This window comes from Crocodylus siamensis, chromosome 5 (assembly GCF_052110815.1).
Source record: "Crocodylus siamensis isolate JL-2025a chromosome 5, ASM5211081v1, whole genome shotgun sequence".
NCBI classification, from domain to species: Eukaryota; Metazoa; Chordata; order Crocodylia; family Crocodylidae; genus Crocodylus; species Crocodylus siamensis.
The window spans coordinates 190,898,816-190,920,646 of NC_143399.1; the positions used below are offsets into that span (position 1 = coordinate 190,898,816).

At 40.6% G+C, this 21,831-nt stretch overlaps 1 protein-coding gene across 7 annotated transcripts in view; it reads right to left on the reverse strand.

Moving 5' to 3' along the window:
- DNAJB6 (DnaJ heat shock protein family (Hsp40) member B6) overlaps positions 1-21,831 on the reverse strand; it is an 80,415-nt gene that overhangs the window by 46,250 nt on the left and 12,334 nt on the right. For 4 of the 7 annotated variants that reach the window (XM_090047605.1, XM_090047601.1, XM_090047602.1 and 1 more), the window contains exons 2-8: positions 20,416-20,520; positions 16,516-16,625; positions 12,424-12,483; positions 11,732-11,842; positions 5,662-5,793; positions 4,942-5,083; positions 873-943 (exon numbers count right to left, since the gene is read on the reverse strand). In XM_090047605.1, coding sequence (XP_089903731.1) covers positions 873-943; positions 4,942-5,083; positions 5,662-5,793; positions 11,732-11,842; positions 12,424-12,483; positions 16,516-16,625; positions 20,416-20,480 — 691 coding nt within the window. In that variant the 5' untranslated portion in view covers positions 20,481-20,520. Of the gene's footprint in view, positions 1-164; positions 944-4,941; positions 5,084-5,661; positions 5,794-11,731; positions 11,843-12,423; positions 12,484-16,515; positions 16,626-20,415; positions 20,521-21,831 lie in introns of those variants that run through there. The other 3 variants (XM_090047606.1, XM_090047604.1, XM_090047608.1) reach the window with 2 other exon arrangements.

The window sequence follows — 21,831 nt, forward strand, 5'->3', positions numbered from 1 at the left end:
TAGATTCGCATTTAGATCTGGAAGTGAAACAAGCTACATTTTCAGTCACACTGAAGAAAACATCTGCAAAAGAGAAAATACCCTCATCCTTAAGATTGAAGAAACAGTTGAAAAGCAGAGTAGTTTTCCCCAGTTGCCCAAATCACACACAGACACAAGAAGGCTTCAAATGCCATTCATGAAAGAATGCACCACAAACATCAGCATTTATTCATTTTTGAAGTTTTTTTTGCAAATGACAAAAGACCCAGCTTACCAGCTTTACTTTTGTTTACCTAGACTTACATTACATAAACATTTGTCAAAACTTACTAAACCGTTGGCATTCATGCACAACTAGAAAACATCCTTAATTTATTTAAACCAGAAATGTATTACCAGTAACGTTTAACATCTTGCACTACTAAATATTAAAAAAAATGTTGAAATTATTAAAAAGTTTGTCCTGGAAATGTTAACTTCACAGCAGACTTTACTAGTTGGCTCACATTTCAAACAAAATGGAAAAGCAAGAGTCATGCTAGTGTTAGCATACATTTTGCCCTAGCACTACTGAAGGATCACGGTTCACCTTGGATCATATATAAGAAAAAGAAAAGTGCATACAGAAGTTTACAACAATTTTAAGGACAAAAAAATGGTCCTACTGATGTGGTCCCAACAATTAACTCAAAAGTCTATGACAAATACGAGCTCCGATGAGCTGTTTATAAATACTTTAGATTAGGTAGATATACTGAAAGAATAGTTCGTTTGAAATCTTCAAAAAAAATGTTCCTGTCAATCCTCAAATGGTGCTGTTATAGCTTAAAATTTCTGTTAAATGCGTGCGTTGAATTACTTGTTATCCAAGCGTAGCAGCTGCTCCTTACCATTTATTGTTAATGACTTTAACTGGCCATCTTCTTCAACTTCTACTCTCTCTTGTCCATTCTCAACAATTCTGCAGGACAAAAACCATTTAAACATTTCAAGGCATTTTTAACTTAAGTGAAAGTAAGCAGCACCTTTAGCTATGGAGCAAATGAAATATACTGCTGGCATAACTAGGTGTGGTTGGTTAAATTACAGTAAGCAGGATTTTGATTCAACCCAGCAGAAACCAGACTATTTACTTTCCCCTACCAAAATGTCACTTTCTAGAAGACCCAAGCCACTGGTATACTACACTATGCTGTAGACAGCTACAGCCATTATCTTCCATATATTTTCACATCTGTTGCTGGTGATGACACTGGCCACACTGGCTGATGATGACTACATGCACTATACTCATATTTTCACAATTTGGTTGTGGTCCTTTTCAGACTTAAAACACTTTCTTCTTTCTTTCCCATTCCTATGCCCTCTGAAAGCAAATAATTCAATTTTTGATTTAAATACAGAAGTTATATCATCCAGGAAAGGCAGAAATTAAAGTTGCAACCAACCAGTCCATTAGGTACAAGGTGACAAAATACACAACTATGTTTGTTTAACTAAGTTTTAGTAGTAAAGCTACACAACACATATCCATCATGCCATGACGTTCGAAAGTGGTTAAAACTTGTCTAAACAAAAAATAATATCAATCTCATTTAGTATTTATCCAGTCCAACCATAACATGTATATGTTGGGTCTGGGAAACAGCCTACTTCTCTAGTTGCTGGTCACTAGATTTTAACTGCTTTGTTCAGAGAGCAGGTATAAGCCAAATTAAAGGGTCAGTCTGTAGATGACAATTTCCAAAGCAATATATATTGGAAGGACAGAAATATCAAGCAGCTTCCTACTTTATAAGTCAGTGCTAGCTCCAATTTGATGGCCAGACATGGAAGTCACTCAAAACTACTGAGACAAAAGGGCTTTTTGCAAGAGTTGGCAGAGATTGTATTAGCTAGCTCCAAGAACAATGTGACTGTTCTTTGTCTATGAGACTTTGACTTGGGTCTAAAACAGAGGCCAGGCAATTATTTGAGGTGGAGGGCTGCTTAACAAGGTTTGGTGAGCTTTTATAGGCTGCATGGGTAGCCCCACCCCTTGACAGTTGCCCCACTGCCTGGTTGCCACACTGGAACTAGAAGTGCCAACCCTAACTCCTGACCTCTGCCACCAGAAGTCCCTCTCACTGCCCCCCCTCAAAAAGCTCCATTTAGGAGGGGAGACTGCCATCTTAGATCCAGAAAAAAACCAAATCATACACTAGAAGTTAAACATCTACTATAGCTTATTTAAATTTTATTACAAAAAATATTTTGTCATGGTTTGCGTTTGCATACTGTAAGCAGAGATGACTGCATAACTCAAAAAAATCTTAGTCATGTATAGTGTGCATGTAGGGTGTGGCTAGGGATGTGAGCGCATGTATGGTTGCGTGTAGGTATGTGTATATGGTGGGGTGTGGCTGTATGTGGGGGAATTGTATGCACAAGGTATGTGCGGGGGGCAGGGTATGTGTGTAGCATTTATGTGGTGGGGGGGCGTTGGAGACCCCACCCCCACCCTATGGGGAGGCAGCAGTAGGCAGGGGCGCTCAGGGTGCTGGTGCCTGGTGGTATGCCACTCTTGCCAGCACTGAATATTGTGGCGAGGAGGCAGCTGGCTCCAGTGCATGGGGCTTCCCTCCTATGCTTTGCGAGTGCAGGGGTTGAACGTGAGCAGTGGGGAGCACCGGCGATAGAGACATCCCGCTGGGGGCTGCACTCCTCACAGCAATGCGCAGCACTGGCCAAAGCCACATGCCACCGGGCAACAGCACCCTGAGCAACCCCACCTGCTGCTGCTGCCTGCTGGGACTGAATGTCATGGGGGTCCCCACATCCCCCCCCCACACCTTCCCTCACACCCACACACTGTTGACATGGGCTCTGCACTGCCATTAGCCCAGCACAACCCCACCCTCTGCACTCCCACCCAGCTGCAACTCTACCCCCACCGCTTCCCTACCTGCTGCCTGGAGCAAGGGGGACACCAGGGAAGCTGAGCAGGCCCCTGGTGGTTGCAGCAGCAGCCCTATGTAGAAGCTGCCTTCTGGCCAAGCCAGGCCCTTGTGCCCACGAGGGTGGGAGTGAGGTGCATGTTGGGCGGGGGGGGGGGAAGGTGTATAAATGGGCACCTTGCTTCCACCTCTGTGGGCAGAAGGGCTCTCAGTGTGATGCAATTTGTTGGTGGGCACTGTGGGCTGGATACGGTTCATGAGACGTAGTCTGCCTGCCCCTAATTCTTCTGTGGATGCCTCTCTGCAAAGCACATCCAAGCTGCATACTACTATGATTTCTTGTGTACTTTGCAGTGCAATTTAAGCAGCAATTTTTTCTAGATAGATAAGGATATGGCACACCTAGTGCTTTATTTACCTTGCTGTGTAAAGTTTTTTAAATATGTTGATGGCTTGGTTATCTCTAAACGTGTGCTGAATTATGGCATTTAAAAGTTTTATTAACCAGGCTGTCAGTTAACAGCATTTTTCTTCCTTGGTTAAGAGCTGTGTGCCTGTAACACTTTTTCACTCTACCGTTAGGCCTTTCTTAACCATGTCAGCTAATTCATTTGACTTCTCCTAACCAAGTATCTGGGCAATAGAGAATTATGGTACACTGGCCCTGCTCTTCTGTCTGGGCTATTGATTCCCTAATAAGCTAACTGTCTACATATTTTCCAGAATGCACCTGTACTGCTGTTTTGGATATTTATTCAGAAAGAGTCCACGCTGCTATGTGAACCCAAACTGTGTTATAACAAGTTAGGATAACTGTACCTCTTAATTGCTCACAAAAATCACAACTGAAGATATAACAGATGGACTTCAAGAGAGCCTCTTGGGCAACAGCAGAGGCTTCTCAATTAGTAGTCCACAGAAATCATAGAATAGTAGGGCTGGGAGTGACCACAGAAGACCATCTAGTCCAACTCCCTGCTGAAGCCAGTATCACCTTTGACTAAAGCATCCCAGTCAAGTGTTTGTCTAATTTGCTCTTAAAGACATCCAAGGATTGATGTTCTACAACTTGTTTAGTTGGCTTGCTCCAATGCTCAGCCTCCCTCATAGTGACAAAATTCTTCCTCATCTCCACCCTTATTTCCCTGGCTGCAATTTAAGACTATTGCTCCTTATCCTGTTTCCTGTGGTCACAAAGGGTTGTCCATCTCCATCCTGTCAAATGCTGCAAGCTGATGAAGGGTACTGGAGGAAGGTATTTAGCTAGAACCTTCCATTAAGAAGTACACCAGGGCTTTTCTTGGTGGAATGTCCTACCTACTCTTAAGAATTTACCCAACAGAAGACAAAACCATTTGCTCTTTAAATCAAGATGGGCAACTGCAGTACTGAAAAAATGTTAATTTCACTTCAAAAGCTGGTTGGGAAAGCCTAAGTGGAAAAAGTACATGACTAACAAACTGGAGAAAGTAGCAAATACGACCCATTATATTCCACCTGCCTTAAAATCAGAAGGTTAGCATTGCTGAGTAAACTAACAAGAGTCTCCTCATCTCCAGTTAATAGCCTCACAGGAAATGAAGAGGACACTGTACTTCTCTTGCAGGAAGCAAGGCTCTAAATTCAAGTACTGACTAGCCAGAGGCCAAAAAAATAAATATAAGATGGTTCATCCAGAAAAAGTTCCAAAAACAGCAACCCAGAAGTAGTCCCATTACTTGATCCCTTCCTAGCAGCTGACAGTAGTGCCCCGATTAAAACACCTGACACCTGTTTGGAGCTTCCTCACTTTGACTCAACCCTTATCCATCAGGTATCCAGGTAAGCCTGCCTGTTTACATATATACATGGTAGGAACTATCCTGTAATGGAAGAGACAGATAACCCAAACAAGATCCTTTGTTTCTATAAATTATAGATACTAACAAAAATACAGTATGGAAATCAACATAAGGGGGGAAAAGGTGCTACTGGCTTTGACAAATTCATTAGAACATGTGTATTACTTATAAATCTCCATTACCTCTTTGTAGTGATTTTTCTGCCGTTAACTATTTTAGTAGAAGTTGATACCGATTTGAAGTTACCCATCCCACTGCCACCAAATGACGCTGAGGAGAATGAAGTAAGGCCCCCATGGCCCAATGAACCAAATGAAGTAAAACCTGTTGGGAATAAAGTTGACATGAAAGTTATTGACCAAATTAGTTTAAAAAGACACCGCTTACTTTCAGTAGGCAAAAGCTTCATATTGCAGTTTTCAACAATGAGTCAAAAAAGCCAATTATTTCCTCTTCCACAGATTATTAGGATACTTTCTTAAAACTGGTTGGCTGGAGACTGTTTTAATTTTAACGAAATTAGCTCCCCTTCTAAAATTTGGGTCACTGGTGCCTGAAAAGTTAAGTACTGGCTACTCACTGAATTCAATTTAAAGCATCAAAACTAAGCAGTAATGCTTAAGCTGGGCACTCAAGAATACACCCATTTAGAAATTAAGTATGTTGTGAAAATGAACCACACTGTTAAGGTGGGTAGATAAATAACTATTTTTAGTATCTCAGTTTCTGTAAAGAATAACACACAAATCAATTTTTCATTTCCATAACTGCGCTCTAACACTTTTCATGATTTTTTGTATGCATCTAATATTACTTTAACCTTACAACTCCGTTTACAGCAGAAGTTAGACCCTTTTGGCACCAGTACAACTTTCAACTTAAAGTCTGCTTTAAATATTTACCTGTATCAAAAGAAGGAAAGCCACTTCCAAATGCAGGAAAACCACTAAATGTAGAAAAAAATGATCCACCACCTCGGTTTCTGCTTCCGCGTGGACCTCTTCTGTTCCCAAAGAAGTCCTCAAAAGGATCTTCTATAAACAAAAAAAAAAAATAAGTCTTAGATTTTTTTTTTTTCAAAGGATCTTCATTGTTTCTGTAGCAACTATATTTAAAAATAAAAATTTCCTTTAAAGATATTTCCTGTTTAGAGAGGGGTTCCCAGTGAAGCATATGGTTGTGACTCGTCAGAAAAAAACTACTCGAGTAAAAGAAATATTACAGGGGTGCTCACCGCTAGCCTGCAGGCCAAATGCAGCCTGCAGAGCTCCCCACATGTCATAAAATCTGGCAGCAGGGGAATAGTGACAATACTGCCACCCTTCCCCACTGCCAAAATCTCAAGTCCTGCAGGACAGGTAAGAACTGGATCACAACCATCCCCCAGCACAGCCAGATCAGGACCAAGCCATGCCCCCCTTCTCCAACTGAGGCTGAGTTGGCACTGAGTTAAGTGCCCGTGTCACTGTGGGGCTAGACAAATGATCACCACATCAAAATTTGTACCTAGCAGTAATTCTCCACAGCAAAACATACTGTTAGCATACTGATACATTAAAAAAAACCCTGAAAATTCAGAATTACCATTTCTATTATAATAGATTTTTACAAAACTATTATATACGACTGACAATATTTTACAACATGGGTTAGTTACACAAAGACAATAATTTTGGACATGCTGGGGTGGTGATCTGTTGAGCAGTGTTGAAAGTACTGTGTTGCAAAACTGCCTTATTCTTCAACACATGGTTTTCCAACATGTTTGTGATGGCCCTCATTTTGGGTTTGTTTTTTTAATTCTGCAACTAAAACAGTCTGAAACCCACCCTCCATCTTAATTAAAACATAAAGAGTTCAGAGTAAAACTCCCTTGTGCACCTTACAGCATCTCCAAAGTGAGGAAGAACCAGACTTGCATACCTAATTGTTTTAAAACACATATGATTTTCTTCATCAAGATCTTTTCAGAATTTTCCACCAAGTCTCAAAAAAGGTACAACATCAATTTACCAAAAATAAATCATTATAGGGACTCTTTAATGCAGAAGGCACATTAGCAAATCTACTAACCAATTTGTGTCATGGACGTGACAAAGTGAATTCACAACTAGAACTAAATTTTTGCAAGAAAGCATTATACAAAGAGTAGAGCATGAGACTCCACTTTTCAGTTTGGCACATTAAACTAGCAAGCAAAGCCATTCCAGTTAGCAGGATAGTCCAATATATTCCTGCTAGTTCCAGAATGACTCATGAGTGAGTTATGAAGGTCATTGACTCATGTGTAGAAGCAATCTATATTATATTACTGCCCACTGTTATGCTTTCTATTTATAGTCCATTTTTTCTTTAGTTACCTGGTGTTAAAAATAAAACAAAAATTATGCATAACCTAGCTCTGACCTTATAATCCACTGCAATAATTGCCGGTACAAATTGCCTGTGCCGGGGTCAAAACCCCCTACCTCTACCACAACAGTAACCATAGTTTAGAGACACTCAATTGAGTGGGGAATACAAAGCTCCCAGGCCCTCAAGGAGCCTTCAGTCTCCCAGAGTCACTTCTCAAATGATACTGCTCAATAATAATGAGATCGTCATTGCACAGTTAAAGACTCCATGAGTTTTATAACTGAACACCTCACCATTCCTACACACACAAAACCTTGTCCCAAATTTCAAGTGCTTTAAGTCTGGAGCATCCTTTATGGTTGGGACAACAGTCAGTGTTTCATTTCAACTTCAGCAGGAAGGCCTACACTTTGCAGTGAGAACAGGTAAATGTGCAAATAATCTATCTTCCAAAACTCCCCATACAATTCCCCTTTAATTCTCCTGAAATCAATACAACCAAACGGGAAAGAATCCTTTAGCCTCTCCATAGAGAATCATGGAAAACATCTCCTTAGACACCTAGACAAGTACGGGAATAATAAGAGAGTGGTTATGTGGCCAGAGCTTTGGGCTGGGGGTGCACACTCACCCACCCACCCACCCACACAGTTCAACCAACCAGGTTCACTGGGAAGTGAACGCATGGCACAAACCTCTATTTCTTCTGGACCTACTGTCTTCCATTCCACCTCCCCTCGGCCACTACAGCAACCCTACTGGACATACAGCCTCTTTTCCAAGTGAGTCAGGAGTTGTAGCCAATGGCAAAAAGGTTTCAGATGAAGAAGGCCACATCAAAATAAATCTCTCTTTATATCTACATAAAAAAACACTGTTCATAAAGGAGCCATGAGTCTTAAATTCAGAGAACATTTTAGTATTGTGTGGAAAGACTTAAAAGGCTCTAGGAAGGGAACCAATATACTCCATAGAAATGTGGGTAAAGGGTAAATTAAATGAGTCTTATTCTAAAAAAGTAAGTTCTGCAAGACTAATGTGCCTCTAGACCTTAAAAAGGCCTGGAATAAAATCTATGCTGGTCATATCTGTATTAAGTGTTTTCAGGGATGAAAGCAAGGAAAGCTAAATACAACTCCGGATGCTATCCCAACACCAATATGACAAACATCATCAGAACTAGTTGCAAATTGTTAGTTAACATACCAAATCTAAACCCATGTCTGTTCTAGGAATTTTTATAGTTTCATAGTTTCTAGGGTCGGAAGGGACCCGAGTAGATCATCTAGTCCGACCCCCCGCCATGGCAGGAAATAATACTGGGGTCCAAAGAGCCCAGCAAGATGTTCATCCAACCTCCTCTTAAAAACCCCCAGGGTAGAAGCCAGCACCACTTCTCTTGGAAGTTGGTTCCAGATCCTAGCCGCCCTGACCGTGAAGTAGCACCTCCTGATATCTAGCCTAAAGCTGTCTTCTGCCAGCTTGTGACCGTTATTCCTGGTCACTCCTGGCAGTGCACGGGGGAATAGTGACTCCCCCAATGCCTGCTGATCCCCCCTGACTAGTTACATTTTGCTTTTATCAGTACAGGTCACCTGAAGGCTCAGCCTCATTTCTTCCATCAATTCCCTGGACCTTGAAGTACAGCAGACTTATCACACTACCAGTCATGTATACCAGTGGCACCCAACCTTCTGGCCCTGCCACACTCCAATACAATCTTACACACAGGGCCATTTAATCAGCCTGCAGGGCTCCCTTTGGGTCTAAAAATTTGGCAGCAGGGGAGTGGCAATTAATGCTGCTACCACTCCCCCACCACCAAATTTCCAGATCCTTGGAGAGCCCCACAGATCAGGTGGTATAGCTCCATAGGCCACATCTGGCCTGCAGCAGGCCACAGGTTGAACACTCTTGGCTTACATGATCAATCAAGTTGGTAGCTCATTTTTAGATTAATAATTAGCTAACCATTTTATTTTCCACAGATTAATGTGCCAAATCTCACAGAATTATCATGGTCTTTGAAATGTTTTCTGGTGGCATAATACCAACCACAACCCTACAAATCTCGCTAAATGATGCCTTTTCCTGCCTAATAAGGATATTTAAACCTCCACCATTTCAAAACCTGAAAGATCTTCACTTTTTACATAAACTGTTTACAAGCCAGATTAACTGTATTAGCAAATTAAAGTGCTCTCCCTCTCACTCGCTCATCTGAAGGAGAGCTAAACGCTTTAAATGACTGAAAATAAAGTTTAATTTTCCAAACTAACAAACAATCCTCTACACAAACTCTTCATGCAGGCTCTTTCTCAGCCTCCACTTCCTAAGATTCTCTACTACCTTCCTCCTCCAAATCCTCTGATCTTTTGCTAGACTCTACTATCCACTCTTATGATACCATGCTCAAGTCATTTTCTAGTATTCCCCGAGATTCTTCCTCCAGATCCTCTAACAATTCTCCAGTACAGTATTCCTCCAGCTCTTCTTCTAATTCCACTGATTTGTCACTGTATTCTTCCTCCAACTCCTCCTCTATTTCCGCTGCTGACTCTCCACTGGACTGGCCCTCCAGTGCCTCCTCTAATGATCCTCCACTGGATTTTTACTTCCAACTTCTCCACAAACCCCACCTCTGACTCTGTATCAGAAGAATCCTCAGGCAGCCAACTGATGACCAGTGAGTATGAATCTAAAGACAGACCTCTACTGTAATGAATCCAACTCATAAATATTAATTGCTTCTCATTTATCTGCATATGGTAATATCAATAATAGTGTTACAGATCTTAAAAAAATAAGAGTATATACAGATCACAGTTAATCTTATTTCTATAAATGTAAATGCCCAACTAAAAAAAGAGACCCAGAAAACTTTTATACTCCAGCAGTTTAGTAACAGCAACCAGAGTTTTATGTTTTTACACTGAAGTGGAACAGCCTGACTGCTGGGGTGGTACACAGTCTGGTTTTTAGGCGCTTTATTCCATATTCCCAGTAGTTCAGACAAATCCATATCTCCATCAAAAGGTAGCATTATTTTAGTGTCTCTTTTATAAATATCTGTTTGGCAGCCCTTATACAGCTCCCCTTCAGCTTGACACCCTTCAGTGGAAGGGAGTGTTTTTCTACCTGGAGTTGACACAGGAAAAAAAAAAAAAAAAATCTACTGAGCAACTCAAGGGTGCTAACTTGTGAACAGAAAGTTAAGACAACCAACTCTTCCTCCCTCTCACAAGCCCTCTTTTCTCCTTCAGGTCAGCAAGGCTCATATACAAACTAATCAGAATTTGTGCTTTCAGTATGAACATTTGGGAAGCATCAGAAACCCAGCTTCCACTTTTCCTAGGATTCATTCACCTTCCCTCTTTTAAATCACTTTCCAATGAAGTAGGAGAGAAAAATGGGCTGCAGTTAAAAGTTGTAAAAGAAAGATGTTAGGTACACATTTTTTCCTACAGAAAATGTTCCAGCTCTTGAAGCAAATTCATGAAATCAATCTCCCATACCTTTGAACAGCCTTACAACAAAGCAGGTTTTTTGCTCTTATGTGAGATATGAGCATTTGGGAGCTGGTTCCTCCCACCTCCTTCTCCCTTTCATCTTCCTCTTACTCCAAATCATGTTACAAGAACCTTGAAAGACACAAGGAACTCATGTATCTTGCCCATTCTAAGGATACATTGCAGATCATAAGAGCCTTTTATGAGTTGGTCATAGCATCAATACCTCTTCAGATATATGACGTGAACAGAAAGCTTCTCTTATTTCTTGTCTTTTTTTTTTAGTTGCAACTATTTCTAGAGTTTTTAGAAAGCTTCAAAAGGTAAAAGGCCTGAATATAAGATGCTTTCCTTTCTTATGGGGTCTGAAAGCAGCTGTACTAGCACAAATTTTGCAGTAATTTTCTATACTGCCATTCAGCAGGCAGAATCACAAGCCAGCAGCTCATTACCACAAGTGCAAATGTTTTTTATACCCTTTTGCTGGACAAATTGTTTTCTTTAGCTTCATTATGGCCACAGGCTGTGGGAGTTGATTAAAATTGTGCTCATTTCTCTTTCTTTTGCCGGTTAGATAGCATCAGATTTAGAGAAGCAGAGTCTAAACCTCATACACTGTAGCTTATATTTAGCTACAATAACAGTTCTCTGTACAATACAAACTTTCAGTGTGGAAGGAATTTCAAAAAAATCCTGCCCTATTCCAGAAGACCTCAAAACCATTAATAAACACTCATTGCTAGAGATAACAAGGTCAGCAGCAGATTAAGTTCAGAGCAGAGACAGAATTTTAATATCTGCAGCTTGATTTTCATCCCCTGTTTTATACAACATATGCAAACCTTGCTATGCTTTTTTTGGAAAACAAAAAAGACTTCAAGAAAGAGTAAAAGCTGGCAAACAAAACCTATTATACAAGAGCAAAAGCAAAGGGGAAGGGGCACAAGTAAAAAGTAGATACATTTTAAAATGTACCCAGGACAGCAAAGGTCTATTACAGAGCTCCACACTCCAGTGAAAAGTCAAATACTTTTAACTGGTTATATAAAAGCAGTTTTAGTGATTACTTTAGTACTTACACACAGTTAAAAAGCAGTTGACCACTCACCAAAAAAATCAAATGAAAACGGGTCCCTTCCACCAAAAAACTCCCTAAAGACATCTTCTGGGTTACGGAATGTAAATCCAAATTCAAATGGATTTTCAAAATGACTTCCACCTGAAGGAAAAAAAAAGAGTAACATTATTTCAGAACATCTCGTACTAAGCACTGAATTTGCATGCCTATCTTGTAATATTGCTCCTATGTTTTTTAAAAACAATCCAATTCAAGTTTGTATCTCTCTATTTTAAATGCCTCACAGGACAAATTCTTAAATATATTTAACGTAAGTAATTGACGCAAAATATCCTGCAATTTATAAATGCACTATTGTAACTATAATTATTCTATTTTTCCCTTCTTGGAAGACAATTATCCAACAATCAAACTCTACAAGCAGAAAAATAGTTTCAACATCTTTTTATGGTCTCAGATGTCCCCATAATTGAACTGTTAAAGTAGTTTCCAGACCATTATGTATTGGCTTATAAACTATTATATCCCTAATAGTGAGATAATGGATATAAAAGGCACACACTGATACTTTTAGTATAACCCTGTCCCCACATATGTTTAAATTTTATTTTAAAATAATTTTAGTCCTTATGGTGCAAAATATTTCAAATGCTTGCCTTAAAAGGAGCTGCCTTACATAACAGTTGTTTGCTTAAATACAAACAAAGAATTTGCCTACATACCTCCACCTCCATTTATTAAGCCTTCTTTTCCATACTTGTCATAGATCTCACGTTTTTTAGCTACAAAGAGAAAGTTACATAGTTGAGTTACATATTGTATTTCTACTACTTCCAAATATAGCACAAATATAGCACTGTTGTTCTCGACTGAATTCCATCCCAAAGTTAATTTCACTTCGTATAAAATGAAGTATTTTGAAAGACCAAGGCAGAACAAATGCAACAAGAATCCCTAAATCTCAAGTTAAATGTCTGATTTAGTCATAGTAGAAACAAGCAGCAGTCCAGTTCATCCTGCTTTTCATAGGGCAATTCTCATGTTGAAATGCAAACTTTGTTTTTTAATTAAGTAGAAAGGAAGCCAAGGTTTTCACATTTACACCTTTAACAAGATAGCAAAACAAGTAAAACTGTATCAGTGTTTTATAATCAGACTAAAAAGAGACCTTCCCATAGGTTAAGCAGTTATTGCTAGAAGTAGGGTTGGGGCAGTAGGGTGGGACAATTAGTGAAAAACAGATTAGTTCTGCAATAAGCAGCTGATACAAATCAGTGGCTTCCTCAAATTTTATGCGTCAATGAATATTGGGCATGCAACTTCATTGTTTGTAGACCCTCTCATCCCCAAAACAGGGTTTGGTTGGAATGACAAGCAATGCACATTACAGACATTCAGACAAAACTGTAGTTAAGATAATCAACCTGACCAGTTCTGCAAGGCCTCATTCCTCACTCAGCTCATAGATACTACACTTTGGAAGTACAAGCAAATCTCTGGCTTGAGAAGCTGATCGATCAAATACTTTTTAGTCTGATCCAATGTCCGCTGGAATCTTTCCATCAGACTCAACAGCAGATGGACTGAAACTTTAAGACCATGCTTAAGACCACTGCTTATTCTTTTTCCTAAAGAATGAGCAATCATCTTCAACAGTTAACATTTAGGTACTCCAATTTAAAGAAACTGGATGTTTTTTCTATGTACATGCAACATTTAGAAACTTCATTTGATTAAGACAAGTTTTGTCTGACGAGTTCTGTTACCTCCTCCGTTTAAGTACTTCATAAATTAATATATTGCCTTTCTAAGGGCCAGTGAAACATGGTGAACTGTTGGTAAATAAGACAGCAGGCAAGAGTGAAGAGTCCTGCAGGTCAGATGGCAGAACAGAAAAGTCTATTTTGAGAATTTAATGTTCCTGAACTACAGGGAAACAGTGTCCTATGACTATACAAGTCAATCATTCTTTGCATAAATAATGTTCCACACAGCTATTCTTTTGCCAAAAATCCACCCAGCCTGTTACCAAATTCCCAGCTGTAGAGCCCTGTTGGGGATATGTGCTGGTGACAGGGGGTAGGCAATGGCTGTGTTAACCACCACAGTACCACAACCACTCGCCCCTGGCAAGACTGACACCCCTGTATTGCATCTCCAGCCAGTGTCTGGAACTAAGCTAGCCACTTTGAATTAAACTACCTGACCTGACAATCCAGTGTCATAATACAATCTGGATGTGGGAATAAAGTCTCACTGAAGATGCATTACACTAAAACAGCAACTATCATACGATACAGACCAAAAGTCCATTAGTCCGATGCACCTGGGCATCTTGCACTTTCCTTGGAAGCATTAGAAACTGGGCAAGAACAATTATAGAATAAACTGCCCATAAATAAAATTTCTACCTTAACTGAAGACACCAAAAGACACGAAAGGGTGAATAAGCTTGCTGCCTGCCAAACCAGCCCAAATTTTGAAAATATACGGCAGTGAGAATACCTGGAGAATGTGGCAGAGTACGATTTTTCCTGGTCGCTCAGCTCAAGTGAACTTCAAAGACATTTCCAAAGTGAAAAGGGGGTGTTCATTAGGGCTGTGCTTTGGCAGCCAGTCTGATTTGGAGGAGATTCGGCCTGATTCAGTGACTAAATCTCCAAATCAGAATTGAACTGGGAGACCTACTAAAACAGAATCGAATCAGAAGCCAATGAATCAATTTGGAAAAGATTTGGTGCCACTTTGGAGATTCGCCCATAGACAAAACAGGCAGCAGTCCTCACCATGCTGGATACAGCTGCCTGTGGTGGGTGGAGAAAAGGTGCATTGAAGAGGCAGGGATTGGGCCTGGGGTGAGCTGCCCAGCTGGGGTGGGAGGATTGGGGGTAGGGGGAAGAAGTGGGAAGCCATGGGATGCAGGTGTGGCAGCAGGACTATGCTAGCAGGGGAGGTAAGGGGAAGCATGATGCAGGCGTGGCTCGTTCTGGGCAGAAGGGAACACGTGACAGCAGGGCACAGCCCGCCACTTTCCCAGCTGGAGTGGGGTGCAGGTGCTGCTGCCGCTTGCAGAGCTGGGGCAGGCAGGGGGGTGGGATGCAGGCACAACAGTACTGGGAACGGGGGATATGCCATGCTGCCACTTGCCCCCTTCTGCCCGGAATGAGCCATGCCTGCATTGCTCTGCCGCCACTTCCCAGGGGCAGAGGGGGTGATGCAGGCGTGGCTAACTCCAGGAGGAAGGGGGCAAATGACTGCAGAGTATAGCCCCTGCTCCCAGCACTGAATCGAATCTCTGTGCCTCTGAATTGGATGAATCCAAAGTCAGTACTTGCTGCATATGGGATGATAATGTAATGTTGCCAAGAGGAATTAACTTCTTACAACCAGACCAAGTGTGGCAAGTATTTCTGGCATCGTTGATGTATACAGCAAGACAGAAACATTCAATTGCATGGGACTTATCTTTTGAGGTAAGAGGAAGGAAAAGGCAGACTATGTCAAAGGATGAACACCCTTCTAGTGAACAGATTTTGAACATGAGAGATGGTGATATTGTCCCTTTAAGTCTTTGTTGATCTACGCACCAGAAATAGCAGAGACAGCTGCAGCCAATTAGAGAATAAACTTTTAAAACTGTTTGTTTGATAGTTCATATAAGCAGTTGCCAAGGCTCTGGCAAAAGGGATGCTTCTTTCAAAGTCAAAAAGTTGCACAGAAGGGATACTAAACAATTCTACACTACCAGCTACTATATGCCACTTTATTTCTGGACACACACGTCATTAAATTGTATCCCCTACAGAAGGCACAGATCAAAGCGTTACAATTCTCTCAGCTAGGTCTCCTAACCCGTTAAAAACAGTTTTAGGATAAGTCCAAGTGTGGGAAACAGGACCAGTGAACATAATTGTTCAGGTTGCTCAAGCTGGGAAAACGTAACTCAAAATCTTTCTAGGTCCCCACAGGCTACATTGTTTCCAACCTTTTTTCATTTGCAGACTAAAAAATTTCAAATGCAGGTGCAGACCCCTTGAATTGTAAGTGTGGTTTATTCACAATCATCTTCTGCAGATCCCTTAGACAGAGCCAGTGGATCCCCAGGGGTCCAGACTGCAGGCTGAAAACCACTGCATGGATTCCAATGCATTCCTCGCCACACCAAAAAGGATGTTTGCAGCACCTATTTAAATTATTACCTCAAAACATACCTCCTCTCCAAATTTTGTGAACTGCAATATATTCAGAGAGGGCAGCACCCCACTGACGACTCAATTTCCTGCATTACAGTTCATATATCTTTGGTTTGACCAGTATGAAGGGAATATTTGCTGTTAAAACCCAACAGCTCTATACAGCTAGCCAAAAAAAAAATTTTTTGGACCAGTAAGAACAGAAAAGCTAGCAAGAAAAGTTTTTTTTTAAAAAATTTTCAGAAGTAATAAAACAAGCTAAAACACTCAAGTCCAAGTTCTCACAATTTTATTAAGAAAGAATCTACACAAGTTGATAGGGACAAGGCTCTGTGGACATTAACTTGTATATTTAGGTTACCTATTAATTCAGGATTATGACTGAAAAAACCAAACCATGAGATTTATTGTTTCAGTTTCTTTGCATTCCCCATACCTGAGATATAGGAGTTTAGCTTTTTTGTAATGGGAAACAGTTGTGCCCAAGCAACACATTTATTTCCTGTGGACCAGCTTCAAAATAACCCTTTAAACACATAAGCAATATACCCTTGCTTCTTCAGTCCCTCCCATAAAAAAAACCTCAAACCTTCAGTGTCAGATCCCTTTCAAAGTACTTACCATCTGACAAAACCTCATAGGCTTCAGCTACTTGTTTGAATTGCCTCTCAGCTTCTTCTTTGTTTTCTGGATTTTTATCAGGGTGCCATTTTAATGCTAGTTTACGGTACCTGAAAGGAAGGGGGGGGGGGGGGGGGAGAAATCATGCTGCATTTTAATTAGATGCACACAAACATTAGGCAGCTATATATAAGATGAATACTTAAAAAATAGGAAGTACTTGACTACGATGTTTACTAACTCCACAACACCTAATGCCATTTATAGACCTATGCCAAGAGAAGCTTTGCTGGCAGAAAAAAAGTGACAATTTACCAGGAAATCAATTACTGATAGGCACTCCCACGTACATAGCTTGCAACTAAGCTCCTTCCACAGATTCCATTACTTTAAGTAAGCTGCCTTCATTAAATGAGCCAGTGAGCAACAGTTCTTCAGAAGGAAATCTAGCAAGAGAAATTTGTTCTGCCTACCCCTTTTCCACACACAAATTCACAGAACTACACTGATGCATGGGGAAAGGGAGAAGGAGGGCGGGACAGCAGACCGCCAATCAGGAGGCAGTTGTTTCAGAGAATCATAGAAAATTAGGGTTGGAAAGGACCTCAAGAGGTCATCTACTCCAATGGTAAACAAAGAAGGTGGAGAACAAGTGGGACCTGGTACACAGATAGCCAGTTCCAACCCAGTAGATAGTTTAAGTAGAAAACAGTCCTCCAGCCCTGCGGGTGCCTCTGTTTCCCAACCCAAGTGTGTGGGGCAGGAGGTGGGTGAGTGAGAGGCAGCGAGTGGGTGCATGTGGGGCAGGCGGGGGCCCAAGCAGCCCCTCACAGCCTGGAACTCTGCCAGACTGCAAGGGAATACCCATGATTTCCCATGTTTTTCTCATTTAAAAAAAGAATCCATTTTTAAAGCTTTTTCATGACCCGTTCACATATTCTTGCAACCCTCTTTTGGGGCATTACCCACAGGTTGAGAAACGCTGATCTAGACCAGCCTCCTGCTCAAAGAAGGACCATCTCCAACTACAACATCCCACCCAAGGCTCTGTCTAGTCAGGTCTTAAAAACCTCCATGGATGGACATTCCACAACCTCTCAAGATAACCTGTTCCAGTACTTTACTACCCTCCTATTAGGAAGAACTGTCTCAATATCTAACCTAAAACTTCCCTGGCTGCAACTTGAGACCGGCATCTGCCACCACTGAGAACTGTCTAGCTCCATCTCTTTGGAACCTCCCTTCAGGTAGCTAAAGGGGAATATTAAATCCCCTCTGTCTTCTCTTCTGCAAACTAAATAAGCCCAGCAGCCTCAGCCTCTCAGAAGTCATGTGCTCCAGCCCCCTAACCATTTTTAGTGCCCTCCACTGAAGTCTCTCCAATTTGTCTACATCCTTTTGTACTAAGGGGTCCAAAACTAGACACAGGACTCCAGATGTGGCCTCACCAGTGCTCAATAGAATAATCGCTTCCCTCGATCTGCTGGCAACACTTCTAATACAGCCCAGTATGCCACTTGACATGAACTTTTTTGGCAATAGGAGCATGCTGTTGGCTCATATGCAGTTTGTTGTCCACTATAACCCCCAGATCCTTTTCTGCAGAGCTGCTGCCCAGCTATTCAACCCCCAGCCTGTATTGGTGCATGGAATTCTTCTGTCTTAAGTGCAGGACTTGGGACTTGCTCTTGTCAAACCTCATAAGATTTCTTTTGGCCTAATCCTCCAATTTGTCTAGGTCTCTCCGAGTCCTACCCCTACCTTCTGGCATACCTACTACTCCCCCAAGCTTGGTGTCATCTGCAAACTTGCTGAGGGTACTTCCTTTGTAGAATTAAATTTTGTCTAGATATTTTTGGAGCTCCATCATAAAGTAAATTAATAAAGAGGCAAGACATCTTTTTGATGGCAAACTTGTATGGACAGCATGGACCTGAGGGATCAATATTGTTCAACAAGGGGAGCAGAGTATCACCAACAAGTTTGCTCTGTGGAATGGTACTCTTCCTTCCTCAGATTCAACTGTTGCTGACACGATTTGGAAGCTACATGCAATTCACAATTCCCATCACTGGGAAAATTCTTTAGAACAGGGGCTGCAACATTCTGTCAGTGCAGACCACCCTTTGAGACCTACCCCACAGTAACAGGCTGCAAATATCTGCCCCCATGAAGGGAGCAGCCAATGCCTACCCTAAATTGCCTGTGCTTACCTTCCTTCCCTCACCACTAATCCTCAGCCCCTCTAGAGCAAAAGGTAAGTATAGATGCAGTGGGCTCCACAGCAAAAGGGATGGATGGCAGAACACAGCTCCATGCCACTGATCACCCAATCTGGGCCAGAATGCTTTGTAGGCAAAAAAAAAAAAAAAAAAAAAAAAAAAAATCAGCCTGTGCACCATCGGTTTCCAATCTCTGCTCTCAGAAAACTGGGTTTTACATTCCTGATCCCAAGCAGCAGCTATTCAAGTAGCTGTCCTTACAAGCATGTCCAGAAGAAAAACAAGAGAAGGTGATTTAGATTTTTTTATACACCAAAGTATGATTAGCCTAAGCCTCCGATGCCCCAAATGAAGCAGGAGAATAATATTTACAGATCAGTGAAAACAAGAATTTGGCTGCCAAATGTTTCACAACTTGCAAGAAAGCTCTTCTACAGACAGCAAGCTTTTCAAAGACTCCAGTCAGTCTTTAACAGGAAGAGGGGGAGAAGTTGGTTGCAACTGGCCATTTTAAGCAACTGGGGACAGAGTGGCTGGAGGGAAGGGCAGACAAGGTTCTTTGAGGGATTCTGACATCTTTTATTAGACCAACCTAAATAGTTGGGAGGAAAAAAATGTTTAGCAAGCTTTCAGGTTTAAAAACCCTTCACCGGGCTTGCTTATGTGACTCATACTCATGACAAAGGGTTTTTAAACCCAAAAGCCTGCTAAAAAGAATTTCCAACTATTTGAATTGGTATAATAAAAGATATCAGATTCACCTGAAGAGCCATGTCTGCCTATGTCCTTAGACCAACACAGCTACAACCTACCCCACCTGCACCTGTAACATGTAGGGAGGGGGGAAGGAACAGAGGAGCTTTAAATTAGGAGGGTTTACAGAACTTTAATATTGCTTGTAATTTTAACTTGCATTCACCTGTTTACAATACCAGAGGTTCAGTCCACACAGTGGAAACATGGAAGCCAGATCATATTTAAAATGAAGAGCTAGTTTTCAAGAAAGCAGGTATTTTATATACATTTTCCTTTTCTCCTAAAAAGGATAGTCTTAGAAAAAATTAAATTGGAAAGAGTTACATGATAGTGAAAGCACTTAGCATAGTGCTTTTTAAAGCAAAGTAAATTAACTCCTTGAAAAAGTGGTCAAGCTAACAACTAGAACATGCAGTACCACAACTTGTGCCTCATGTTTTGTCATGGTACATCTGTGTGGCAGGCAGTAAACTTCCATGAGAATTAACTTTAATGAACTTCAGTTAACTGAGATATACACAGCATTGTCCACAGTAAGTGTTACTACATTTTATCTTGCATATCTCCTAGGTACTTAAAGAAGGATAATGGATTAGTAAGTGTGCAGGAGGATCCCAGAACAAAAGGCTCTCCCAGGAGAAAGGTTTACACCAACAGCATTAACACTGAATAGGAGGAGGTACTGAGAAACATTCCATAGTTTAGAGTGTGAAAACTTAAAAGGAAACCAGTTATACAACTGTAAGTTAATATAATCTGAGTTTTCCAGAGCACTACTGACCTCTCAGAAATTTGGTTTCCAAGGTGTAAAATTTAATATTGGAAATACTGATATGAATATTAAGATCTAGAGACCAAGTGCACAAATTTACTCATGAAGATTTACAAGCAAAATTTTGCAAGCCAAGATAATAGTACTTACGCTTTTTTAATGTCATCTTGTGAGGCATGTTTCTGCACTCCTAAAACCATATAATAATCCACCATCTTTTAAGAATCGTCTTGTTTACAGCAACAAATTCAATTCCTGCAATTAAAAGAACGTTTAAACTAAACAATATCACAAAGTAATAGAAGATTATTCTTGGGCATCTCCCACTAACGGACTCTAAACTACCCACTTCAGTAGAATACCCCAATAGGCCAATCTTATGATGAAAAATAAGAGAAGTTACTAACTGTAACTTTGGGTTCAGGTGCTTTCAGTTCTCTCATCACAGAGTTGCTAAGCATTTCAACTGGCATTGAAACCAAAACGAGAATCAGAGACAGGCAATGGGCCTGCCAAACCATTTATTTTTTGCAAAAAGAATATCAATAAATGACTAAAGGAATAATTTTCCTCAAATGGGACCCCACCCCCAAAAAAACAAACAACTACTTCAAATTCTCTTAGTGACACTACAGTCACTTTTCTATTTCACATAAGCATAATAAAAAGCTTCACTATTATGAAACTTGGCTATTGTGTTTCCCTAGCACCTCCTTCACACCAGAATATCACTTCTATTGTCCTCCTCCATTCAAGGAGAATATCCAGAAGGTGCAACTGCCTCTAGAGCTTACAATTCTAGTTTCTCACAACTATAAAAAACTAGTTAAAAAAACTAATTTCTCACAACTATAAAAAAAACCCTCAGGAAGATACCTCCAGAATTTCTAGTAATTTGCATGATTAAGATCCTCAAAAAGCAAAGGAAACTGCATAACAATGCATTTAAGAAACTGTTCATAACTTATTTAAAAGCCTTATCCAAAAAAGTTAAATATCTTAAGACTGTATAGACTCAAATATGAGCATAAAGTTACAATGCTATAAAAGCACAACTGATTTGCTGGTTAGCTCCATCACTTTTTATACTAAATATACAGCCAGGCAAGGAGTACTTCATCACCTCTTAGAAAATCTATATCAGCAAGCAAGCCATTTTCAAACAAAGAAATATGTTTTTCTCAATGTAAACCCACCCAACAAAGGTATTTCTTTACAAGTGCCACTGTACTTAATCTGAAGTACCAATCTTGTCCCATTTAAAAAGTAGGTAATCTTTTGGTCAGTATTAAGTGATGGACAAAGGACGTGCACATAAGTTGCCATTTAAATGGAACAGTATCTGTAATGCCTAAAACACACTACAGATCTCAACTAACACTTCATCCTCTGCTACTATAGAGCTGGTTTGCTGTCTGTGACAGTAGCATTCTTCCATTACTATTTCCAATCACCTCCACTCTTCTGTATTTCTAGTACTAGAAATTTTTTTTCCCCCCAAGCTCCTGACCAGATAAAGGTTGGCTTCCTTCTCCATCTGTTAAGAATACTCCCCCCAAGCTCCTG